The sequence below is a fragment of the Lipophrys pholis genome (genome assembly GCF_963383615.2).
Source record: "Lipophrys pholis genome assembly, chromosome: 12".
Classification (NCBI taxonomy): Eukaryota; Metazoa; Chordata; class Actinopteri; order Blenniiformes; family Blenniidae; genus Lipophrys; species Lipophrys pholis.
The window spans coordinates 18,013,389-18,040,022 of NC_137641.1; the positions used below are offsets into that span (position 1 = coordinate 18,013,389).

The 26,634-nt window shown below is 42.7% G+C and overlaps 2 protein-coding genes across 3 annotated transcripts in view; one reads left to right on the forward strand and one right to left on the reverse strand.

The window, feature by feature from the left end:
* LOC308117443 (MAM domain-containing protein 2-like) lies at positions 1–18,892 on the forward strand. 2 transcript variants are annotated; one of them, XM_080476331.1, is made up of 16 exons: positions 1–276; positions 633–672; positions 833–943; positions 4,829–5,121; positions 7,110–7,194; positions 7,330–7,467; positions 9,340–9,617; positions 11,127–11,220; positions 11,340–11,486; positions 13,766–13,885; positions 13,977–14,122; positions 14,868–14,964; positions 15,893–16,051; positions 16,147–16,400; positions 18,193–18,277; positions 18,359–18,720. In XM_080476331.1, the coding sequence occupies exons 2-16, from the start codon at positions 642–644 to the stop codon at positions 18,403–18,405; spliced, it is 2,085 nt and encodes a 694-aa protein (XP_080332457.1). In that variant the 5' UTR covers positions 1–276; positions 633–641; the 3' UTR covers positions 18,406–18,720. The 2 variants fall into 2 exon arrangements, with proteins under 2 accessions (XP_080332457.1, XP_080332456.1); XM_080476330.1 differs by lacking the exon at positions 1–276 and having other exon boundaries at positions 293–672; positions 18,359–18,892.
* Positions 18,836–26,634, reverse strand: part of slc30a5 (solute carrier family 30 member 5) — a 10,516-nt gene continuing 2,717 nt past the window's right edge. The window contains exons 6-17 of the mRNA XM_080476329.1: positions 26,401–26,488; positions 25,581–25,668; positions 25,381–25,457; positions 24,395–24,565; positions 24,031–24,319; positions 23,754–23,962; positions 22,683–22,840; positions 22,449–22,578; positions 21,434–21,692; positions 21,133–21,359; positions 19,624–19,752; positions 18,836–19,136 (exon numbers count right to left, since the gene is read on the reverse strand). Of these exons, the coding sequence (XP_080332455.1) occupies positions 18,966–19,136; positions 19,624–19,752; positions 21,133–21,359; positions 21,434–21,692; positions 22,449–22,578; positions 22,683–22,840; positions 23,754–23,962; positions 24,031–24,319; positions 24,395–24,565; positions 25,381–25,457; positions 25,581–25,668; positions 26,401–26,488 (1,996 nt within the window). The 3' untranslated portion in view covers positions 18,836–18,965. The remainder of the gene's footprint in view (positions 19,137–19,623; positions 19,753–21,132; positions 21,360–21,433; positions 21,693–22,448; positions 22,579–22,682; positions 22,841–23,753; positions 23,963–24,030; positions 24,320–24,394; positions 24,566–25,380; positions 25,458–25,580; positions 25,669–26,400; positions 26,489–26,634) is intronic.

Below are 26,634 nucleotides of genomic sequence, written 5' to 3' on the forward strand. Positions count from 1 at the left end.
TCCTTGGGGCAGATTGGACCGGTAGAAGGTCTGTGATGTTCAACATCTGCAACTCGCAACTCGGGTCGAATTCAGACCGTCTCTCCACTCTGCCACAAGTTTTATGAGTTTATACAAACTTCTTCCGACAGAAAATCGCCTCATAGCTGCAGCAGGTGATTTATGTGGAAATCCAGGGTTTGGTGTTTGGATTCTGAGAGTAAATTTGGAAGTTCGGCCCCATGAAGAGACATTTGACCGTTAACTGGGGCTTTAAAGAAGTTTTAACAGGCTGAGGTAAGTTTTTCTGTTTGATTTCAGTTCTTTCTTCTCCTTTTCTCCTGACTCACTCTCTCACTGAGCTGCTGTCAGCTCATCACTCACCTTCTTTCTCCTCCTCCTCCTCCTCCTCCTCCTCCTCCTCCTCCTCCTTCTCCTCCTCCTCCTCCTTGGGGGAAGAGTTTCAGTGTGCTGCCAGTCTGCGAGCTGGAGAGACACTCAAGACGACACACGCAAGAAAAGTCTTCAGAAAACTAACTTTGCTGCAAACTTTTTGCATTCAAGTCTCAGTGGATTTAAGACCTGCTTCTACTTTTCTTCCTGCGAGATTTAAGTTTTTTCAGTTTTTTATTTAAATTTTTTTCCCCTCACAGAAAGCTGCGATGCTTCCCTTCTACCTCCTGACTCTTGCTGGTGAGGACTTGGTGCCATTGCTGGTGCATGAGGGCATGTTTTTGTCGATGCCAGTCAGATGATTCATTCTCACCATTCGCTCTCTCTCCTAATGATGCCTCTCTCCTCTCTTTTCCTCTCTCTTCCTCTGTTTATTTCTCTCTCTCTCTCTCTCTTGAAGCCACCATCCAGGCTCACAGCCAGCTGCTGCCGGGCTCTTGCAGCTTCGAGTCCAACACCTGCGGATACACGTCGGACGCAGACTTCCACAGCTGGATTCTGCACAGCGATGGTGCGTGAGAAGATGCCACGCTGCATCCTGGGTGCTCTGCAACAAGTGCTGCTTGCATGGCGGCCCAGGTTCGGTGTGGCAACGTCGAAAACAGGCTCATCTGGTCTGCATTGACTGGAGTGTATCCCAACATCTGGAGCCAGTGAGCGCACATATTTCGGCATCCGTGCTGGTTTGGTGCTCCAGCTGATATGAATGAGTGCTGTTCACACCCACATCCAAGATCTGTGTATTTGTGTAGAGCGCACAAAGCCAACAGAGGATTGGAGATTATATGATTTGTATTCTTGTAGAAACACTGTGGCTTATTGGAAACATGCAGTTTGAACTCTTTAACAAGCAGTTCAACACAGATTAAGTATTGTTTGAAATAACTCACAGAGTCTGACTACAGTGAAAGGTCTTGTGTGAATATTTAAAGTTCATTCTGAAGATTGTTATTCTGGCTCATTGAGTGCTGCTGTACTTTAATGACAAAGCTAAAGTAAGCAAAACAGCAAAAATTGCAAAAATATTTTGAATAGCCCAAGAATTTATAAAGACTTAAATCTGATAGAAATTGTTCAAATGAAGTCAAACAGTTGGTTAACTGTCCAGGATTAGCTTGAGCAGTCTGATACCCTGTTTACACGACCACTACTCAAACGAAAACGCATCGTTTCCATTTCAGAAAGATTTTGCATTTACACAGCAAAGATTGTAGTTAGCATGTAGGACCACCAGTGGGTGCTGTTGGTTGTTTTTGTATTGAAACCACACGCACACATGTGCATTATAAACATTAAAACAGGAATGTTTTGAAAACACAGTTTACATGGAAATAGCAGAGAAGCTGAAAACAGACTAGTTAGCAGGCCAGGCCACGAATTGGTGCTGTTTGTTGTTTTTGTAATGAAACCACACAAACGTGCAGCAGTGACTCAACTATAAAACTACCAAGTCCCAGGAGATTGTGGACTGTGAGTCCTGACACTGTGGAGGCTGCCATAGCTGATATTGGTCATCTACTCGGGCATGTGCAGAACAGCTGTTTACTACAGCCGTGTTGTGCATGTGCAATCACAGCGTTTCCACAGAGATGGAGTCTGAGACTTTTCAAAAATGAAAACCCAAAAGCAATGCCTTTTTATTTGAAACATTTCCTTACTTACGCCTACTTCTCTTTGTTGCCCATGTCATAATTTCAAAATCCTCTAGATGGTACCATTTCGCCCTTCTATTGGGATAAAGGACATTACAGTCTTTTACATTCAATAAACCCTTGGTTTAAAGGTATTATCTCAGCTTTTGATATGTTGGTGCAACCATGTTTCCAGTGGTTACATGACCCAAATCCAAAACCACCAGCCTTTAAAATCTTTCTATGTTATATAACATGATGAAGGACTTAAAACACGACAGAAAAGAGCAGGAAAGCAGAGCCAGCTGCTATAGCTCATATGTGCTCTAACCACTTCACCATCAACCGCTGCCAGTTTGTGGTTTTGGAGGGAAATTATGTAGTGTAACTGTTTCATTAGCTGGCTGCAGTCCTCGTGTGCCATTGTTGTCAAGGTGAGGTTGCCGGGAAGTAAATCACAAACAGTCCACACAACTGGTGGGCGCGTGCGTAAAATGTTCCAGTGCGCAACTGATTTTATATATTTTTTTTACAGCTTGTGTTTTCCATGTTGCTGGGAACTGACGTTTAGCTCACTTTGAACGGCCCTAGCGAGATGGGTTTACCTGCTGCTCGACTTTACGGTTTGCTAGGCTATCTGCAACTGTGCGAGCTAGCTATTCCTGCCTGCCATTAGCCTTTATGCTAAGCTATGCTATATACATGTGTTCCAAGAACTCAACTGCCTGCTAAGAAAAGAAAAAAAGATACAAGGAGAACTTTCAAAACTATTTTGTAAAAAAGATTATATTTTTATGTTGCAGACAGGAAGCAGCTGTTCCTGTCAGCCAATCGGCTGCTAGTTTTTATGCTAAGCTACACTACGTACGTGTGTTCTTAATCCTCAACAGCCTGATAAGCTGACAAAGCAGCGTTTTCACAACTATTTTGTTTGAAAATAGTTGTTTTTAATGTTGAAGGCAGGTGGAGCTGTTCCTATCAGTTACTGGCCTTTATGCTAAGCTAGGCTATCAGCAGTTATTCCTGATGCTAAATTGCCTCCTAAATCAACACTGACTAATTGCTACAAATTTTTTTTTAGCCATCTTTACGCTTCGCTAGACTATCTGCATTTGTATTTGTAATCACTAAACAGTAAAGGCTTTGGTCGAGTCTTGTTTTCCACTGCAGTTCTCTCCTCTGCTGTTCCCGCCTGTCTCGTCTCTCTCTCCAGGATACGTCAACTACTTTCTCTTTTCCTGTTTCCATTGTTGCCGTTGCCGCCGGCTTCTTCTTTTTTTTCTCAAAAGGTCAGCGTGGCTGGCACGTTAATGGAGCACTCAGTGCTTGCTCATTTCTCTCCCTGTCCCCGATTTGAGCAGCAGGCACAAGAAGAGTGGAGTCAAATACATAAAAGCTCTTTTCATGTTCCCTTTTTTTTTTTTTCCCACTTCTGAAGCTAAAAAAGGAAATTGACTGGCTCATGAAGTGATTTTGTGTGGAAGTGATCATCAACACAGATGATTGAACCATCAGATGATTGAATCATCTGTGTCAATACAAACATTTGTAATCTTTTGATTTTTTGTAAAGGAGAAGAGGAAACGTGGTGGTAAGTCCATGTATGGGGTAGAAAATGAGCTCAGTGCTGGTCAGGATGTAAGAGCCCCGGGGAAGGAGGGCATTCCAGGGACGAATAATAAATGACAGATCAACAAGGAGAGCTCAGAAGCCTCCGCAGCAGGAAAAGAAGCTCTGAGCTGTAGAGATGAACTTCATGTTACACGGAGTCAGAAAAGACTGAAGACACACATCCTGATGTTAAACATCCTGTTCTGTAAACCTTTGCTGCAGCTTGGTCCAGATAAACATACAAATCCATTTCACTGATGATGCATTCACTGACCATATTATTTCTCATCAATATGAGGCCACACCCGGGATCCAGCTGAGGACGTTACTGCACTCACAATTTAAGACTTAAATGATTCAAAAAGAGTCCGTTTGTGGGTTTTCCCAAGTTAGTAAAGAACATGTGTCTATTTGAATTTCATTTCAAAGGAAATCTGAAGCTTTGTTCGAGAATCAGTCATCTTGACTTAATTATTGCTAATAAAGCAATGCGAACAAATTCTGCCCAAATGTTTGACAGACGTTTGCTTGAAAACATTAATGTGAAGCTTCCACTGTGCATCACGGTGAAAGCAGAATAGAAGCAGACAAGCTCATGTGATTATTATCATTTGAGTATTTCTGGTGTGGAGCTAACGCTAACGGAAATACAGAAAAATGTTGCAAATGACACATTTTTAATCACAATCTTGGATGTGAAGTAATGTCATGAACATAAACCTTTGAAGGAGGTTCATGTATTTAGATTATCTTGTTAGTTTGTGCCCTCTAGTGGCCAAAGGCTTTACTACTCCAACAATGTAGAAAATTCAACCCATTTTTGAACATTTCACTGTATTTTACACGAAAGATATTTGTTAGAATAGAATAAAATTTGGAAGTTTGTCTTATTTGTCATCACAAATTTGATGGTTGGTTTTGTGAAAAGATATTGACTGAAATGTAGGATTTTGTACCTTTTGTTAGCTTCACTTTCTGCAGCAGTAATCAACCATTGTGTTTTTTCTTTTGTTTTGTTTTAATAAATATCATCAACAATAACATCTAACATGAAAATACAAGAGAAGTGTTATGGTTGAAACATGTTTCAGCCGCTGTAACTGAGCCAGATCAGATTAGAAATGTTTTCTTCTTCTCCTCACCTTCTTGTGCAGGTCGCTTTGTGGCGGTGGATGCAGACGACCCCCCGGAGAATCCCCCGGAGGGCCCCACTGCAGCCTCCAGGGCCAGCACGGAGAAGCTGGGCGTCCTGCTGAGCCCGGCCCTGGAGCACTCGGACTGGAGCTGCCTCCGCCTGGTGTACCAGGTCACGGGCTCGGGCAGCCTGGAGGTGCTGCAGCGCTCCAGAGGGAGGAGCTTCGACCGGCCGCTGTGGAGCAGCCGGACCCCCTCCGACAGCTGGGTCATCGCCAGCATGGACCTGCAGAGCGACGCCGAGCCCACCAGGGTGACATACCGCCTGTCTCTGTTCCTATTCTTAGAGAGATGGAAACTTTCTCTTGTTTATACTTCACCAAACTCCACATCCTCATTAGAATACAGCACAAACTCTTCCAGTGAATAATATTAAAACCTCTTCTGTCAAAATAAAAACTCTACATCAATCAGAACATTAAAGACATAATAATAAATGAAGTACAATTTAAACTTTCTAACATAATAAGTGTTGTAATTTTACTTATTCATATCATTGACTGAGGAAAACAATCTTAGAAATGAAAACAAACAATCTCAAGTTAGTTTTAAAAAACTTGAATTTGTAAAAAGAAAAACAAATACACCAAAAACAAAGAATGATAGATGTATTAAAATCACTGCTGGATGTTAAGATTGATCAGACCTCTGTTATATTTACGAACAAAAGAGACATTTTTAACACATTTAAAGAAAGAAAATTGTCTGAACATGTTTAGAATTAAGACAATAATCGGTGCTTTGGAAAGATATTCTGGCATGAGAATAAAATAACAGGATAATAGCATATTTATTAATAATTCATTTTGTGAAAGCTTACTGGAGGAGAGAGGCTGAAGACCACTGGAGACGTAGGCAGCAGAACAGAGACACATGTAACGTTTGCAGGATTTCTAGAATTGGAAAGAAATGTAAAAATGGTTATTCATGGCATTGTCACATAAAACATTTTTTATTTTGCATCATTGAGAACATATTTAAATAACTTTCCCTGTGCACAACAAACTGGTGCATGTTGAAGATTTGGACCCTTAATACATCCAAAATATCATACTTAGATACATTTTTCTTCAGAGAACACATAATATAGTCTGACACAAGCACTCAGTAGAGTACCACGGTGGAAAAAAGAAAGTTTAACCTTTAACAGATCAGATAAGAGATGAGATATGTGCCGTCGAGATGACAGAACTAGGTTGAGGTGACACACGCCGGCTCGAAGGGAGGCCAATCAGCGTCATTATGTAAACTCAGTGGGAATAGTCCACCTCGTGTTTATATTACATGCAGAGAAAGAGCGGCTCTGACAGGGTCCCGACCTCCAGGATGGCAGGCCAGACCTGGCTGATGTGTGGGCCCCTCATCGCATAAACATTTCTCAGCACAGACCTGCGAGGCACAGACAGACTTCACACCCGCCGACGGTTTGCTCTCAATGAGCTTCCCACAAAAATAACCACCTTAACGCAAACACAAAGCAACTTTTCAAATCTTTCAAATGTGTTGCATTTGGCGCATCATTACAATAAACACACAATGACTCAGACGACACACAAACAGGCAAATAATAGGTCCAGTGACACAGAAAAAACAAGACAAAAAAACCCGTTATGAACGAGTTGTGTTCAGTCATTCTCACAAATTATTCAAACTTGTAGATGAATCAAAGACAGTTTTTCATGGTTAATAATCTTGATGAAATCACAGCTTGTTGTTAGACAGACTGAACTTCTGGGCTATTGACTCAAATACAGCAAGTTGTTTAAAATAGGTTTATTGGCTCTACATTTCCTTCAACTGATTGTTTCAATATTTTTGTCCTTTGTGATAATAAACTCTGAATCTCGGAGTTTTGGACAAAGAAAGAAATGTTTTTCTTGCGTCACTAGCGAACACTGGTTGACATCTTGTTGTATTTTAAAGACTAAACAGGTAATTATTTAAATAATTGTATTCTATTTCTTTGTATTCATAATTGAATGGACATCCAGATTGTTTTTTAACATTGCGCAAATATACAATACAAATACAACTTTATTGGCCAACAAGTAATGTGTAAAGTTTTAGCTTTATAACGAATCAGTTTTTACGCTAGGGCGAACTAAACATGACCTCATCATTTTTTCATCAGTGTGTCATTTCCCATTCTAAATCAAAGCTGTGCACCCTTTTCCACCTCTTGTGATGCCCCTCCTTATCTCGGGGCGTGGAGGGTCTTACCCAACATGTGTTGTCCATTAGATCGTCATTGAGGGTCGGCCTGGGCCCGCCGCCGGCAGCAGCGTGGCCATATTTGAGATCGACATCAGCCCCGGTTACTGCCTGGGTCGGTAACGTCATACCTCATTTCATGTTTCACACAAGAACAATCCCATGTGGATGAAGACCACCTGTTTCCTTGTGAACGTATTTGATGCATAGCGAAGTAACCGCAGCATGAAAACCATGTGTCCGATCTCAGAGTGCGACTTTGAGGATTCTCACCTGTGTGGGTACAGTAACCAGTGGAATGCCAATGTGAACTGGTATGTGGGGGGAGGACGCGGCCAGCTCCTCCACAACGACATGCAACACGACCACACGTTCAACAACAGGACAGGTGAGACAGAAATCTTCCCATCCGGCCATTTTTATTTCTCCTTGACACAATTATCAATTATTGACCTGGTGGGAGAAAATCCACCATGCAAACTCCACATGGACAGGTCTGGCTCGGACTTGAACCCACAACTCTTTTGCTATATGGCGACACGACTGTGTAGGTTCATTTGGACATAGTATGATCTAATGAGTGCATTTCATTCATTGAGGCACCGTTTTCAAGTGGAAATGAAAAACGCTTACTGAGATTTGGGGGTCTGTTTACACCAGGTGTCCCCAAACACCGGGCCACGGACCGGTACCGGTCTGTGGATCATTTGGTACCGGGCTGCAAAGAGAGAATAAAAAGTTTTAATTTGAAAATCTGTTTTAAAATTTTTACATTGAGGTTTATTTTGAAAAATGCTTCACTTCCGTCAGCACTTCTTTCCCACAGTCAACTTTCATACATCGTTATGCTCTCTTTAAGGTCTTTTCATACACCGTCCTGCCAGTCCGCGGAAAAATGATGTTGCTTGAAACCGGCCCGTGGCTGGTTTACACGACATCGATGCTCGGAACCACTGAAAACGCAACTTTTTGAGAAAACTTTTACTTGATCTATGTGTAAACAGACAAACATCCAACTTTTTAAAAACGCTGCAACTGCACATGCGCACCACGGCCCTAGTAAAAAGTTCTTCTGCAAATGTGAGTAAATAACAACAATAACAACAATTCTCCTGGGACTTGGTAATTTTATAGTTGACGGTCACCGTAATAACAATCCAACTTGGTCATCTGTCCATACAAATGTTCGTTTACTCACCATTATTCATGTTTACAGCGTTTTGCTCTCTGCTGCATGTTTGTGTGGTTTCATTACAAAAACAACAAACAGCACCAATTCGTGGCCTGGCCTGCAAACTAGTCTGTTTTCAGCTTTTCTGCTATTTCTATATAAACTGTGTTTTCAAAACATTCCTGTTTAAACGCAAAATTTTTCTGATAAGAAAATTGAAAAAACAATGCTTTTTTTTTTTTGTAAATGTTATGTAAAGGGGGACCTAAATTTGAACAGCCATGATAATCGTTTGTTTCTTCGCAATTTTTTTTATAAGAAAACCGGTTTCCAAAAAATTTGGCTTTTCACCATGAAATTACCAAACCAATGAATTGTAGTAAATTTGAGCAGACAAACATTTGTAAGTCTGATTTCTACTACTTGAGATTAGGAAAAGCTTGCGTGATCTCTGGCATCCCTCCAAATGGGCCAGAGAACACAGGTGGGGAACCATTGAACTAAACAGGTGCTACAACTGTGATGTTAACCTCAGTCGATGAAAGCAAAATGGAAAACTTTTAGAGTGTCAGCTCAGTAAAAGCAGTACCTCTAATCTGATGGCCAAAGCAATTTTTTAACCAAGTTAGGAGAAGAAATTGTGTTTTACCCTTAATGTATATCCCCCTATATAAAGAAAGTGTCTTAGGTATTTAATTTAGTGTGAATTACAACAAAATGTTGTTTTTAAATATCTCTGCCCCTTATTGACAAACCAGGATGCAGCTTGAACCTGAGTTACATTTACAGACTTAAAACCAAAACTCTTTGTACTTTATGCAAAACAAATTAAATCAAACTGATCTCTACTGAAGTGTAAAATAATATCTGATGTTTTCTATCATTTTCTCAACATTCTCAATTGAAGTAACAATACACTGATTTCTCTATAAATGCTCTCGTTCCCTGAAAATGGGCTGGCAACCCACTTTTGTGTTGCGACCAGCAGTTGAGAATCACTGGCAAAAGAACAAAAACAACAGTCACAATGTCGTCTTGCGAATAACTGTTGCAGCAATTTCACACCTCGCCACACCTCCCATCTCTCAGGTCACTTCATGTACGTGGACTCCGTCTACGCCAAGACCTTCAAAGAAGTGGCCACGGTGGTCTCTCCGATGACCACCGTACCGATGTCGGGCTGCCTCAGCTTCCAGTACCAGCGCAGCGAGGGGCGGGGAAACCTCTTCTCTGTGTACACCCGAGACCGCCTGGGCCAGTACCAGGAGCTGTGGAGGGCCGGACCGGAGAGCCGGAGCGAGTGGAGCGACACGGTGGGAGAGTGGATACCTGTGCAGGTGGACCTGAGGGCGCCGTACTCCGTACAGGTAGCCGCACCTCTATCCAACAATGAATGTTGAAGCAACAAGTAGAAGAAGATTTTAACGAGTTTGACGAGGACAAAGGTTCGAAGGCTGGAGAACTCGGTCAGAGCATCTCGAAAACCACAGCTCTTCTACGGTGGTTCAAGTCTGTGGGGTTTATCAAAATGGTCAAACTAAACTAAAGCCCCGTTTACACAACAGTGGCCACTGAAAATGTAATGTTTGGAGAACAATTTACAAGAGAGAACTTTTTCGAAAATGCTCTGACTCCGTCTCCGTGGAAACCGAGGGAAAACTAAACTTTTTATAAATGCTCCATCTACGTGTCATCATAATAGCAATGCAACTTGGTCGTCTCTCCATACGAATGTCTATGTACTCCCATTGTTAATGTTCACAGTGTATTGTTCTCTGTGCACGTGTGTGTGTGGCTTTATGACAAAGAAAACTAACAGTGCCAACTAGTGGCCCAATATGAAAAGTACATAGTTTTCAGCGTTTCTGCTGTTGCTGTGAAAACCGTTTTCAAAATGGTGCCGTGTAAATGCGAAACTTTTCTGAAAAAGAAACGCATAAACGGCACCTTTTGCACTTTTATACTGGATATGGAGGATATGGAGGTGCGCACACTCTCCCTCACACAAGCTCACATTGCTTTGTGTCCTTTACACAGATTCTTTCCCTGACAGTATTTACTGTAGATGATGAAATCCCCGACTTGTGTTGAAGTGCACATTGAGAAACATTACTCATGAGTTATTGCAGATCTCCTCTGATCTTTCCCTCTGAGAGCTCCTCTGTGCTGCTCTTACTGATCTGCTGCCAGTTCACCATTAAATGGTCCTGAGAAGTTGCAACAGCTTCTTTTTCTATCTAATTTAAAATATGTACGTATCCTCAAAATCTGTTTCAGTAGAAACTTTGGTTTACACGTGCATATTTTACAAAATTATTAACACGATTCCCACCAGTCCAGTGCTGAAACGCATGTGGTCTTTAAGTTGTTTAATATAATGAAACCTCACACACATGCAGGCAGAGAGCAATGTGCTATAAACATTAACAATGGCGGGATTGTTATTACAAGTAACTATCAAACTACCATGTCCCAGGAGAATATGGACTGGGACTCATTGTTGTTATTGTCCCGTCTGAGCATTTTCCAACAGTTGGGTTTTCAGTGGCTCCGAGCTCCGTTGTAGAGTAAATGGACCTCCAAAATGCAGTGAAGGTTTTAGATTTTTACTTAAGTTAAGATTGTATTTTCAACTGTTTGACCCGTTTTGTCGATGTTTTTATTGCATTAACGTGTTCTTGGGCTGTTATTCAGTCCGACTCATGTTTATCAGTTTATGAATCAAATATGTTGTTGTTATTGCTCTGTTGTATTACACACGCGTGAGTTGAGCAACTGAAAAGCCTCCACAGTTCAAATGCGTGCACCCTGTGCAGATAATGGCTGGCAGCCTTGTTTACTGGACTTTGTCTCCATGTGTCCGTCTGAGCCTTCAGGTGGTCTTTGAAGTGGCGTTTAACAGTCCGAGAGGCGGACGAGTTGCACTTGATGACATTTCCTTTTCTCCAGAGTTCTGCAGTAAAGACACCGGTGAGCGTCAGATACAATAACTATCCATCTTTTTAAAAGGGCCCAAAGCTCCATCAGGCTTTAGTTTGAACCGGTACCCACAACAAGGCAGTAAATCAGGAGCTGCTTTCATCCTACAGAGCCGACCTTTGACCCCTCCATCGCCAACTGCGATTTTGAGTCCGGTTTGTGCCGCTACACCCAAGACCAGGTGACGGGTTCATCATGGCGGAGAGTGTCTGTGAAGCCCAACATCTTCAGGAATGGAGACCACACCACCGGAACAGGTGGGAACTCGCCTCCCAGAAGGTTTGAAGAAATGAAACTGATGAAAATCTATCATTCAGAAATGATATTCAGCATGTTCAATCTAAAGTATTATGGAGTTAAAAGACTGAACAGATGCAGGACATGTTAAAGTCATCATCCTGTGGCTGGTCCAACTTTTGGGGGTTTTTTTACCACTTTTTCCTTGTTGAAAGTTTTAGTTGTTGCCTGGTTTCGTAAATGTTTCCACCATCTGCCGACTACCAAACACAGAGTAGCTTCAGCAGAAGATTCAACAAACTCAAGAAGCTTGTTTAACTCTACTGCACATTTTTAGTTTAGGAGCCAAATGCAGCTCAATTTCATCTGCAGTAAAGACAGTCCATTCTACCGGGTCGATACCAGTCCGCGGCTGGACTGGTAAAATTATACAAATCAAACTTTTTCTTTGTTGTGGTGCAGAGGATATGAAAATTTTGGACAAAATTTTTTACAAAACCAAAGAATCATGAGTTCAATCTCAACATGAACCAATTTTAATGAAACCTTGTGGTGTAAAATAAAATGAAATGGATTTAAAAAAAATGTTGTTACAAACTCTCCCTAACTGCATGGCTTTGAGGCTCATGTTAGTTTTTTATCTTTAATGGCAGCATCACTGATATCTCAGCTCAGGTCTCAGTGTTGTGTCCAATACTTAAAAAAAAAAAATCTATGTTTTCTTTGAAACTTTTACAGTTTTCTTGGTGGTTCGGCCAGATTGGATCCTCTTGTGGCTCAATTTGGGCTCACAGGCCTTTTGTTTGACACCCCTGCTGTTCAGGTCGGCGATGCCAACTTCCCTACAAATTTAAGCACAACATTTATTTTTATTTTTTATTTTTTTACCCTTTTTAAGCACAACATTAATGACACAACATGACATTTGTCAAACTAAAATAAAAATGCTCCTTTTAACTCATATTAACAACATTATTGTTAAGCATGCATGCTAATTCTGTCATTTATGTTCTTATCACAGCATCTGCTGTTTCTCTCACATCAGATTCTTTACAGGATCCATTTTGCTTGTCCATGTCTCGCTCTACAATACAATTTTCTATTGATATATTCGTTGTTTTTATTGTTTGAAATAATGTTGACGCACTTTGAATTTAACATGAACAAATTTAGCCTTAATTGATCGTTTTGTTTTTTAAATTTAAATTTGGACACTCCTGGGATAAATCTACTCGTCACAAACACACTGAAGGAGCCAAACCCACTCCTATCCCTAAGACAAACGTCACACATGTACTCATTCATACGGGGGAGGGGGGGATTGCTCATAGTCGTCATTGTCTGCTCAATTAGTTGTCAGATTCTATATCAATGCTGAGTGAGTAGATGTAATGACTTAACGGTTGCCACATTTCATAGAAGTTTTTTAAGGAACCCTGAAGGGAGAATCTGATCGTCTCGTGCTTGACGTGATTTAAGATTTCATGTAGCCATCTATTATGTGTAGGAGGGAGAGGATGAATCCATTTGAGGAGGATGAGCCTTCTGGCAAGTAGGGTTGTGAAGGCAAAAACCTGTTTCGATGCATTAGGCATGTCACTGTTTCGCAGGACTCCGAGAAGGGCCGCGAGGGGGTCAGGATCGATCATCCTACCCAAGACGTTCCCAAGTGTGTTAAATAGCTCTCGCCAGAACACAGACAGGTTAGGGTATGACCAGAGCATATGTATGTGGTCTGCTGGTGATTGTTTGCATCTGTTACAGGAGTCGGATCAATCAGGGTACATTTTTGCCAGTTTCGCATTGTAGTGACTCCTGTGCAGGATTTTACACTGGAGTAAGCAGTGTCATACACATATAGAGGATGTGCGTACCCGAGCCATTGTGGAATTCCATTGATCATCAGAAAGATTAGTGCCGAGGTCCTGGCTCCACACGGCTCGAAGGGTGTCCAGTGAAGCCGGATTCATTGTGGATATCTCATCATATACGATAGAGATTAATTTCTTATAGTCTGTCTTTAGAGATAGAAAGAAGTCTAGACTAGAGTTTGCTGGTTGGTTAGGGAACTGAGGAGACTGTTATTGAACAAAATGCCTAGACCCCTGGGTTTTAATTCGACACTAGTACTGCCCCCTTGTGGCCATAGCTCAGAGAATTGAGCTTTACAAAGTAGTGAAAACCTTCAGATGCAAAACAAGTAGAAGAAAATCTACTTTGTGACTATAAAAAGTGAGTGTTGGTGGGAAAACCTGTGGCGAGCACATTGAGAGGAAGTCATGCTGTCTCCTCCTTCCAGGGTCTTTCCTGTTGGCCCACTCCCGGCTGGGCCCACGCTCCGGGTATGTGAGCCACCTGATGGGTCCCGTTCTGCCCGGGAACATGAAGTACTGCCTGAGGTTTTACTTCTCCCTGAGGGGTGAGTGGCAGCAGCCAGATCGATAGAAATCCTCCGGCTCTGAGTGCACAGAGCCTCAGCTGGAACCTGTTTGACAGAAATAACTCCGCAGGGTTCAACCAGACGGACCAGGCGCTGACGATTTATCTGGTGCAGCAGCAGGGCGGCCGCCAAGAGAAGATCTGGACTCAGGAGGAGAAGTCCAGGGGAATCTGGATCGCAGCGGAAACCACCTTCCAGACAACACAGCCGGCCAAGGTCAGAGGACAGGAAGTGGAAATAATGCAAAAAGTACAGGACAGGAAGTGGAAATAATGCTGAACGTAGAGGACAGGAAGTGGAAATAATGGAAAAAGTACAGGAGAGGAAGTGGAAATAATGCTGAACGTAGAGGACAGGAAGTGGAAATAATGCAGAAAATAGAGGACAGGAAGTGGAAATAATGCAGAAAATAGAGGACAGGAAGTGGAAATAATGCCCCGGGCAGAAAGTCAGTGAATTGTTGTGACTGACACAAGGAGGCGACAAAAAAGTGGCAGAAAAGAGGTCAGGGCGAAAAATAATGGAGAAGATCCTGTTTTAACGCATCGGTTTTTCATTTTTGTTTTGTTCCAAATGTAAGGGAAGTTTTGCTTTATCACATGAAATTGTTGTTGTGTGAGCAGGGCCTAAATCAAGCCACAAATTCTGAAGGGAAGTTTCCCATCTGTTTATTGTTCGATTGTGTACAAGTCAGATCATCTGCTGCACAGCAGGATCATCATCAGAGAGGAAACAAATTCATCCACATTTCTCAGAGGATTTCCTCAAAACGTTCTCTTGTTCCTCGCTTCACACACTGGGTCACATTAAAATGCTGAAGATCTCTTTTCATCCTGCATACGATTGAAGAGTCAAACTGAAGGAGCTTTCATTCTCTGGTTCTGTTCATCTGTGAACGATCACTGGTTGTACAAAGAAGAGAATTCCAGAGTCTCACCGAGGACTTCTCTCTTGTGTTCAGGTGGTTTTCGTCAGCACGTGCAGGAGCTTCTGGGACTGCGGCTCCGTGGCTCTGGACGACTTCTCCATGAGTCTGGGAGACTGTCAGCTGACTGCAGGTAAACACCTCCGAAGCAGTTCAAGGGTTAAAGATGATCCCAGTGACAGAACATTGTCTCTCATGATGCCGCTACAGATACTACAGTGGTCTGGTTTGCTGATCATGTTAATATTTGACCCTCTGTCAGGAGGATTTATGAGAATTATAGCTGGTAAATTGTACTTAGAAATGATGGCTTAATGTTGATCATAGAAAGCATTAAAAATCAGCTGTAACATGTTGAAATCAGACATCATGATTTCTCAGCTCAGGTCTCAGTGTGTTCTGTCCACTACTCTTGAGAAATTCATTCCCCCAAAAATCTTGGTTTTCTTTGAAATTCATACAATTTTCTTGGCTTTGGCCAATTGGCGCCTCTTGCAGGCTGGTTTTGGCCCACAAGCATTATATTTAGAACAACAGCTGCTGGAACTTATCATCTGAGCATGGAAACATAAACATAGACATAAACATAACTTATTCATGTTTTCTTTTCTTCATGATGTAATTTCTGACTCTTTGCTGGGTCGACTCCTGACAGCACTTAGATTTTCTTTATAATAAACCAAATTGAAGATTAGTTTTGAGCTTTTCTTCTCCATCTGCTGAAAAATGAATGGTTACGTTGATTTTAGAAGCTAAATGGACTTCACTTATATAACACCCTACAGCTGCATGAGCAGCCCCAAAGCACTTTACATAGCTCATCACATTCAACCATTCACACACACATTCACACACCAATGGAGGCTGCAGCTATGCAAGGCGCTGTCACTCCAATGGGAGCAGTTTGGGGTTCAGTGTCTTGCCCAAGGACACCTCGGCATGTAGACATGTAGAACCTGCAATCTTCCGATTGGGGGACGACCGCTCTACCAACCGAGTCATGCCGCCAGGTGATAAATTAGTGCGTGTAGTTTGAGGCCTCTGCTGGTTTCTGGTTCCAGGCTCGTCTTCGTCTCCTCTCCCGGGACACTGTGACTTTGAAGCGGGGCTGTGCGGTTATTCTCAGGACAAACATAGTGACGCTGCAGACTGGGATTGGAGGCGAGGGTCCACTCCGACCTCCTACACGGGACCCAGAGGGGATCACACCACAGGGCTGGGTGAGCACCACCTCCACCTCTTCAGCTCATCGGTGCTCCGAAACAAGCGCCCCCTTTCACCTCTCCCTCCGTCTCTCTCTCTCTGTGTGTGACAGGACACTACCTGTACCTGGAGGCGTCCCCGCTGCTGCCCGGCCAGAACAGCCGGCTCCGTTCTCGCCCCGTCAGGGGAACCAGGGGCCCTCAGTGCCTGCGCTTCTTCTACCACATGTACGGCTCGGGCACGGGTCGGCTGCATGTCCATGTGGACAAGGACGGGGAGGACGAGGTGGTGTGGCAGCGGGGGGGCGAGCAGAGCGTGGCCTGGCTCCGGGCCCAAGTGGAGTACCAGTGCGACAGCCAGCATCAGGCAAGAGAGCTGCAACATCTCCTACACACTGCCGTTCTGAAAGACTCAAGCAGGATTATTATTCTTGCTTAATTATCATTCATCCAGACATGTCAAAACACACCTATCCATACATGCACACACACCTAATATATATAAACCCCTTGTAAATAAATCTGTATCCAATGTACACACATCTAGCTAGACAATCAGACCCATACAAACACACACATATATCTAGTTTAACATGTCTGAAACGGGGGAGGATCAGCTTCTTGGGTGATTTCCATGTGGCCAGCATGGATCCTCGCTTCCCACACTCCATGTACCAATTGGAAGAGGAAGCTGATGAATAAACAGTATTTGCCAAATGAATTGACTTCTGAAAGGACAGAACACACACAATAAACCAGAAACCAGCATGTGTGAACAGACTCTGTGGGTTTAGTTTGGATTAATGAGGAGGAAGAGGAGGAACACCTCCAACTCAGCTGCTGCGGTTTAGTTTTCACTCAGTAAAACTTGGAACTACAACAGGAGGACGTCTCCTCACACTTCACCAGTAAGACACTTCACACAGCAACGAGGCCACTTTTCTCCAGCCTCATGTGATCAGCTGGTTCCTCTCTCTAAGCTCCGGCAGGAGACTCCTCTCACACACGTATTTAAAGGGATTGGAAATCCCTGAACGGAGCGACGCCTGGTCACTTTCCAGATGACTTACTGGGAGATCAAGAGGAGACAATGGGAGGTAGAAGAGCCTTTGAATCATCCAATCAGTGACTGACCTGACCTGGGTTTCCATGCTTCAAATAGTCTCTACCGACTTAAAGCCTGCAATTTTGAACGTTTGACACTGGCAAAGAGTTTTAACATTAAACTGCTGGAAGGAAAATATTTTCTCCTCCTGAAAATTACAAATTATGTGGAAGTCAATTTTCAGTTTACATTCAGTATGATGATGAGGGAAATTCTAACCTGTTAATTAATGCAATACCCTTCATAACTAGAAGGTTTTTTTTTTTGTTATTTCTACAATATACCAAGCCAGTCTAATGTACGGGTGTCAAACATGAAGCACAGGAGCCAAATCAGGCCTACCAGAGGCCCTGATCCAACCTGCAGGATGATTTCCAAAGAGGAAAATATTGAAAGAGGTTGACAGGATTTTCCCCATGAATGTGAAAGCTGTTCCTAATTTATTGACTGAGGATTGGCATGCAGCAGATTTAGCACTATAGCATTAGCATCAAAGCAGTACAGAGAAATTGGATTTGTAAAAACACGCTGAAAACTGTAAATACAGGATTTTCCATTGTGTTTTGCACCAGAGGACATTTTTAAAAAGAGCACAATGCTGCACATTTTCTTTAAAATGTTCAGCTTTTGTCATTTTCCTAACAGTTTTCCCATAATTGGAAACTGTTGATGAATTAATAGTTGACAGAAAAAGGACCCAATGTAAGTCTAAAATTGTGTATATAAGGGTTATTCATAGAGTGTCTGGCTATATTCAGCTGAGTTACCTGAGGAAAGGTGCTTTATCTAATGACAATGACAAACGGCAACAGGTAACGAAGCACACCTACACTTCTTTTAAAATGGAAACTAAAGATAATGGTAGCAGCTTTAGCTTGGGGCACATCTACCATGGAGCTGTCATGAGGAATGAATTGAATGAAAAGCATTCACGGAAATAATGAACAACTATTGAAGCCACTTCTCTTTTTCTTTGCTCAAGTCTCCATTTGTTGACTTCATGTTTCCTCCAGCAGCTTTAAAACTGATCTAACGGGCCGCGTTTGTGTTGCAGATCGTGTTTGAAGCGATCCGAGGTTCTTCAGTGAGGAGTGACATTGCCATCGATGACATTGTCTTGGAAGGTGGACCCTGCCCAGGTAATCAAACATCAGTCATGTGGGATGAAGTGTTCGAGAGAAGAAAGAAAAAAACGCTTAAAGATTTCTCTCTGTCTGCAGAAATGGAGATCCGGGCCACGGTGGGACCCTCCAACGAGATCGAGTAGAAGAACGAGGGACTGAAACAGCAGCGTAGGATGCATGACCCCCCCCCCCCCCCCCGCCCTCCCAAAAGTTGTTTTGCACATCGTAGATGACTCAAAAGCGTTGTCGACTCCCGACTGTCTGACGTCTGTCTGAACACGTGGACAAAGGAAGCGTTAAGTAGTTGTACAGACCAGAACATATGGGTGGCGTCACGGCGGGCTCCTCTGGCTGCACTGTAGCATACCACGAGCTGCTCGGCTGTGCTTCTCTTCACATTCATATGCATTAGATTAATGCTCACTGCTCAAATAAAAGCAAGAACGTCCTTCAACACCACCGCCTGGCTTTCTTTTCACTCAATACTTGATGAAATACCTGCTGAAGAATGGAGCAAATCAAGGTTATTTTTGATCTTTGAAGGTTGAAATCCTGAAAAAGTGCAGCCACCACCAAAGGCAATATATTCAAATTTATTTCAAACACTTACATACGCTGTACATTTAAATGAAAAAGACCAAAAGAAAAAAAAAAAAAAAGGGTTAAACCATTACAAAGTTTTATTTGGTCCCGCTGCAGAGCGTCACATGATGCACGTCCCGTCGTTCAGGTATTTCATGGACTCCATCTGCTGCGTCATGGCCAGGACTTCGTGAAAGCCGGTGCTGAGTCCCGACATGTGCTGGAAGTACGCCTCCTTCTCCACCTGCACCGACAGGTTGTTCACCCCCGCGTCTTTCAGGATGGCCGTCACCTGCGATATGAGCAGAAATATGGAAAAAAAGTTTTTTTTTTTTTTTTTTTTTTTTTAAAAGAGCCGGGATCCAGTCCAAGAATCACAAGAACATTTAGACTCAGGCTGTTTACACAACAATGTTTTGAGGTGAAAATATGTTTTTCGAGTGACGGAAGCCACTGATGGGTGTTGGTGTGTCCATAAATATGTTTATGGTGTATTGTTCTCTGTGCGTGTGTGTGTGTGTGTGTGTGTGTGTGTGTGTGTGTGTGTGTGTGTGTGTGTGTGTGTGTGTGTGTGGTTTTAATACAAACACAACCAACATCACCCACTAGTGGCCCTACATGCTAACTACATCTTTTTCAGCCGTTTATGTATGAACATGAAACTTTTCTCAAAGAAAAACATAAAAACGATGCGTTTCACTTGAAACGTTGTCGTGTAAACGATGTCTGAATCCAAACTCCTGGAGTTTGGAGTCTGCTGTGAATCCCCCGGAGCCGACCTGCTGTATGATCCTCTGCTCCACCACGTCGGACATGATCTGCAGGTGGATGGTCCCCGCGACCACGTTGGCCGAATGCCTCCAGAAATGAGGATCCCTGTACGATAAAATGCCTTCGATCTTCTCGATCTGAAACAAAGCAAAGTTTGGAAAATTTGTAAAGATTTTGTTGACGCAACAGTTTGTGTATTAAGACTATAAGCCCAGTTTTATATAACTTTATTTTAGAACCATTATCTGTGACCACAAAGACCAAAACACTTCCTTTTTTCCCAGACTAAAATATAGATTCAATACACCATCTGGTGGTTAAAAGTTGTGTTACAAGGCAAGCCGTAAGTATTATACAGTATAATAATCATCAGTAACGTTAAACTATAAACATCAGGATTAACAGCTATTTCTATTAGTCTATAATTAATTTATTTTAAAAAGAACAATTATTAATAAGTAAGAATTAAATTTTCCTTACTAAAAAGACTTACTGCACCATCTGCTGGACAAAAGCCGTATTACAAGACTGGCTATCTGTAGATATATCTGAAGAATAGTCTTTAAGATTCCATCCTGTATATCAATTTTCTTTTTTTTTTGAAAATTTCTTGTTATTTAGAAAGACAAATTTCCATCACAAACATTATTCACAGCAACGTTCAATCACAAATATAGAAGAGGATGGTTATAGTTAAATTCAGGTGATTCTGTCCATACTGCCCTTCCGTGTTTTTTTTTTTTTTTTACATATTAAACAATATTACAAGTGAAAACAATAAGAAAACAAAATAACTGGGGAGCGCAGCCACTCTTACCAACATATTCTCTCATGCAAAAACAGGGATGGTTAACAAAAAGCAGAAGTTACATCAAATCTGATCAGATCTGATCGGTTTCAGGTACTCAGTTCATTTACTCCAGACCTGGTAATATTTGTCTTTTTCAGCTCTGAGGGAAGAGGATATCTTTTCCATCACATAAATTCCACGGATGATTTCTATCCATTCCTCCATGGTGGGAGGATCTGCTTTTAACCATTTCCTGGTGATGGCTTTCTTGCTCGCTGCCGACAGTACTACCAACAGCTTTTTATCCCTCGTGTTTTATGTAACAAACAAACATCCCAAATACATGTTCACACTTTCTGTTGATTAATTTTCTCACATGTTGATGCTCAATCGGTTTCATATTAGATGGAAATATTTTAAAACTAAAAGCTGTACACAAACGTTTCTTAAAAGACTGGGAATTTATTAAAAAAACATAACTTTTAGACATATTTATCACACCCTCGTTATACTGGTTATAATTTCAGCTTATAAATGAAAGGCATCCAAAAATAGATTCATATATTTTTGTATAAAGTTTTTTTTTGTTTTTCAAAATGTTTAAAATGCTGGAAATCTTATTTAATATGATTAAAGACGTTCTATTCTCTGTGTGCGCTGGCCGTGCAGACTGATGGCGAGTTAAACCACGTCAGGACAGAAGAACCATCGTGTGTCGAGCTCTCACCTTCTCCAGCGCGCTGTTCAGGTCCTTCTCGTTTTCTGGAGGAGTTCGTAGAAGGAGAACCTCGCACGCATCCTTCAGCAGGGGGATGACGCTCAGGAAGATGAGCAGGGCGATGAAGAGCGAGCAGATGGGGTCAGCGATGAGCCAGCCGAACTGACGGATGAGGATGGTGGAGATGATGACGCCCACGCTGCCCAGAGTGTCTGCGAGGACGTGGAGGAAAACTCCTGCAGGAGAAGAACGACACACGATGAGAACTTTGCTCTACGAGCGTCTTCAGTGCACTGATGGAGGCACTCACCTCTCATGTTGGCGTTCATGCCTCCGCCTCCTGAGCCGTGGGAGTGTCCGTGGCCGCCGTGTCCGTGTGATCCGTGAGAGTGTCCGTGTGATCCGTGACCGCCGTGACCCCCGTGGCCGTGGCCGTGCTCGCTGTGGGAGTGGCCGTGGTGCGAGTGGCCGTGGTCTTGCGACGAGCAGCTTTTGCCTCCGTGGGAGTGAGCGTGACTGAAAGCGCAGATTCCCACCAGGTTGACCAGCAGACCGCCGACGGACACCGGCTGGAGAGCAACGGGAGCGTAAGGTCAGACCTTCTGATGTAGCGTGACGCCAAAGTCACACAGACGCAGACGACCCCAGGCTAACTGCAGCTTTCAGCCCCTATAGGCCTCAGTGCACTACTGCATGTACAGGACACATGGGGCAGCGCGTTGCGTCCACGCAGTCCCTCCACCCTTCAAGTTCTGCGTCCAGGTTGCGTTGCATTGTACTGTGAAGTAGTTCACTGCCATAACACTAGGGGGCGTGAAAGGATTGGGCGAAACCACAGAAAAGACTTTGGTAGTGTTAATTTTCCAGGTATAATGATTAATTGTCATGAAGATCAGCAGTGACGCTGCAAATTCTACCTTCGGGTGGAAGCCAGCGGACTGTGGCGACTAAACTATTTCTTTCAAGCTCTTCAGGCCTGAAACATTCCACACTGTTTATCAAAATGAATTCCTAACTATCGAACTGCTTTGACTCAAATTGACTTTCCTGTCAGTTCTGTTTTAACTGTGTGACTCTTCAGTTCATGTCATCTGATCCTGGTTTAGTTCACCTTGTTCTACTGTGTGTTACGTGTATCTGATGTTTGACTCTTCACCTTTGTTGCACGGACTCAGGAAAGCCAAGTCTCTGAGCGACCACATGTGCAGGGCAGATGTTTGTAACCAGAGAAAACACCGCCTGCATTACATTTTTATGTCAATCTGTAAGAAGCAAATCCAAAGATTTGCCTGTGAAAACATCTGTGATAAGAAGCGTTTACTCACAGTCAGCATGTCTGTGTTGATGTTTGGAGGATCCAACAAGCGAGTGACCGACTCCATGAAGACAAAGAAAGCGATGACCATCAGGAACAGGCCGTTGATGAATCCGGAGAGGATTTCAACCCGTCCGTACCTGCAGCAGACCAGGAGGTTTATTTTATTTTTATTTTTTTAAATCAGCATTAATCTGGATCTGGAGTCTTCTTTCCCCCCCAGGCAGTTTAAGATGGGCCTTACCCGTAGGAGAAGATCCTGGTGGCTTTCCAGCGGGTCATGAGAGCAGCGAACAGGCCGAGGACCAGAGCAGAGCAGTCGAACAACATGTGGAAGCCATCAGAGATCAGACCCAGGCTGTTGGTCCAAACGCCATAAAACAGCTCCACGAAGGTGAAGGCCTGAAAAAACACAGAGCGAGAAACTTGTGTGAGAAAACTTAACATGAGCCAAGTCGACACAGCTCAACTTTTACATACTGGAATTAGAACAGTAGCACCAAAAAGAACAGTCATTACGGTTTCACTCTGATATTATTGTATATATTATATATATGATATTATCCAACATATTTTCCCATGGAAACGGCAGAAATGGTGAAGATGATGTTTTCATTTTGGGCCACTAGCGGGTGCTTGGTGCTATTAAAAGAATTTAATAAAAACCAAAATGTAACAACCGGTCATTCACGTAACAAGATTTGGAAGAATTTAAATGTGATCTTAATATGTTTAATGTTACACACTATTTTGTACTGATGATTGGAGAAATAGATTACAGATTATAGAGAACAGGATACTATAAATGTCTTGGGCAACAGCAATCATATATGAATACCATATAGTGTATAATATACGTATAAACAAATAGTTCTTTTTGAACGCATTCCTTCGGTGTGATTCAAATTGAAGCAGTTCAAGTTCAAACCATAAATCATTTACTCACTTTCTGATGTAATAAACGTAATACAATATTAGGGGGAAAATATTTTGCCTGCCACATAATGCATTATTAAAAGTTTTTAGGTTTTGGGTTCAGCGTCTTTATTATTGATCAGTTTTTACATTTTGGGTTTTATTACATTATATTTTATAACAATTAAGGTCATTGTTACATATCGGGCTCTAATGGGGCTAAGAGCGGTTTTATTTGTTTCCAACACATCAATACAAAATAACTAAATATATAGAAGAAGTGTGACAAACAGTCATGACGGCGTACAAGAGGTTAGCTCATGCAATTCCACCTTGTACCACAAGATGGTGTAACGAGTCTGTTCTGGGTCAGTTTCAGCTCGACGTCCCCGTTACCCACCAGGTTGAGACAGAGGAAGTAGAAGATCTGCCGGGAGTCGTACTCCTCCAGGATCTGCTTCAGTGAGTCTTTGATGAACCGGGGGAGGGACTGGGACGTGTGCTGCAGGGCGTCGCCCATGAAGTTATAGAGAGGCGTCCCTTCGGGGGAGTAGCCCACCAGCGTGCCCTTCTGGCCTTTCTTTGACGGAGACGACAGGATGCTGGATGCTGTGGGGAGATACATGGTCATCTTTCTGGATTCAAAGAAAAGTATGTAGGAATCCACGGCGACTCACACATGATGAAGAAGACGGCGCTGACGAGGACTCCGCCGGAGAGCACGTGCTCCGTGCTGAGCTGCTGCGGAGGTTTGCTCATGGAGCGCAGCTGGTCGGTCAGCGGGTGGGTCCAGAAGTTTGCGAGCAGCAGGCCGCTGAGGAAGAGGGAGATGGCGCCGTAGCGGGCGCACCGCGGCATCTCCATCTTTGCGCTGCAGACGGCCTCGACGTAGAACTCCAGGATCATGACGGAGAAGATGATCATCCCGAACGGCAGGATGAGGGAGGACCACGACTCCACTTTGCTCTGAGGGTTAGAGGAGGGGAAATAATCAGTGTGAAAGATTTCTGATCTTTCTCTTAATGCGAGCGGTGAGCTTACTTCTGTGCTGACGGAGAGCACGATGACCCAGGGCAGCAGCACCACGGCTGAAACCAGGTTATCCAGGGCGTAGAGACGCTTGGCTCCTCCGAGCTCCACCGATAACTTCCTGGAGACTGTGTGGAAGCCCACCTTCAGACACAGAGCGGCCACCAGCAGAACAACACCGCCCTGATGGAAGCAGAACATACAAGTGAAGCGTCCAAATAAACACAGCAGAAGGGTTAGAACACGTGTCTGGAACATTTCTGGACAAAAGACACATTTTCAGGATTTGCCACTAAATAACATTTGTCCGGAGCCACAAAAAAATGCTAAAACATTAAATGAAGGAAAAACATCCCAAAACAAACAACAACAAAAAAGCTATACATACACAAAGTGAAGATACATTCATGAAGTGTCAAAAGCACAATTTTCACATTTTATTTAGCGTTTCTTTCCAATTTTAATCTTTTTTTTAAAAAAAATGGATTTTCCCACTTTAACTATTTTATGCATCTTGGCTATTTGAGCCCTTTAGCTGTTTACAGCTACTGTGTTTGTTTATGGTTAGGGCAGTTTTATGTATACATGCCCCTCTCTTTTCTTCTCCTTTTCCCCCTTGTTCATCTTTTTTCTTCCCCTTTCCACTCTTTGTTCCCTCTATCTCTAATTTTTGTTTTCTTTTTCTCCAAATAAAAAAATATATACCAGCAAATTGAATTGGTTTCTTTAACCACTTAAAAAACAAAAAACAAAGTTGTTTTACTTATTTTATTGTTTTCCAGTAATTCCATCTATACTGGTTGTTTTGGCTGCTTTATCTAATTTAGCTGTTTTTAATGTCGAGATTACACCATTTTTGAAAATCAGTGAGGGTTATCCAAATAAAATCAAAACAACTGAAAGCTTCATAGCGCTTCTGCCGAGGGGCCATGGAGCCACATGTGACTCCAGACCTGCGGGTTACAGATTCCAGAGTTAGAAGTTCGTGATGGACTTACTTTGTGATCCGCCACTCCGAGAAACGAAATGGCCGTGTAGAGGAAATGAGTGAGCGCGCTGTCGTGATGTCCTTCAGCTGAGTTCAAGCTGAGTCAAGGCAAACAGATAAATCCCAAAGCCACAGAGCCGCTAACAAACACACACACAGCAGATGTAACAGCAGATGTAGCCACAGGCCCTCCGGAGGCTCGAAGGATACGGTGTTCGGCCATCTTTGCCATGAGATCATCATTGTCAAACAGGAGGAGGCAGATGACGGCGATGATGAAGAACGCGGCGCCTCTCGTCTGCAGACAAACACAAAAGATTACACAAAAACATCAATCTCATGAAACACTTCATTCAACACAAATTCATTTCAAACTAAACGTATGTCAAAGTGAGGACATTAAATCTTCACAAGCCTCTGAAGCAACACTTCTTCTATTTACGAAGCCCAGCGGGGGATGTAGTTTAAAATTGAAACGATAATTTCATAGTTTTATAGGTTAGCATTTGATCTGATCCTATTAACTACAACTCTTTTTTTTTTTAATATCCCTTACCAATATTGTAAGTACTGGCTGGGTAAGAACTGGCTGGGTGTGTGTATGCAGGCAGGCATACTCACTATAATCCACCGTACTTCTGACAGAGTTTCAGCACGTATACAAAAAGCACATTAAAACATGCAGAAAATTCAGGACAAGTGTGCATGTTGTTTCCATCAAGTGGAAACAAATAGACAGATTTTCAACAGTTTCTTTTTTTTTTTTTTATGTCTGAATATTTTTAGATGACAAAAAGTGTTTAACCAATTGAATCTATGTACACAATTACCACCACGTGTTCATTTACTAGATTTTTCTGTCTTTTACAACCTTTCTATAACTTATTTCTGCAGTCGAAAAACATTGAAAAATGTTCCTCAACTATCAGACACCAACACAGTATTGAATAAGTGGAGTCAACAGATAACAATATTGAAATAACATTGAGTCAAAGAATCCCAACCAAGCGTGTAAAATGTGGAATCCTACCTTGGCCGGCCCGCCTCCTGAATTAGTGAACAGGACTCCGAGGAGAGCGAGGACCACCACGTCACTGTGCTCGAAAAGCAACAACGTCCTGTGAAAGACACCGTTTGGAATTAAAACCTGACACACACACACACACACACACACACACACACACACACACACACACACACACACACACACACACACACACACACACACACACACACACACACACACACACACACACACACACAC

Excerpts from the sequence above, each read along its gene's own strand:
- LOC308117443 (XM_080476331.1), top strand. The coding sequence starts at position 642 with ATGCTTCCCTTCTACCTCCTGACTCTTGCTG. Across the intron at positions 9,618-11,126 it reads GGGCGCCGTACTCCGTACAG|GTGGTCTTTGAAGTGGCGTT; the intron begins GTAGCCGCACCT and ends CTGAGCCTTCAG. Across the intron at positions 11,221-11,339 it reads GTTCTGCAGTAAAGACACCG|AGCCGACCTTTGACCCCTCC; the intron begins GTGAGCGTCAGA and ends TTCATCCTACAG.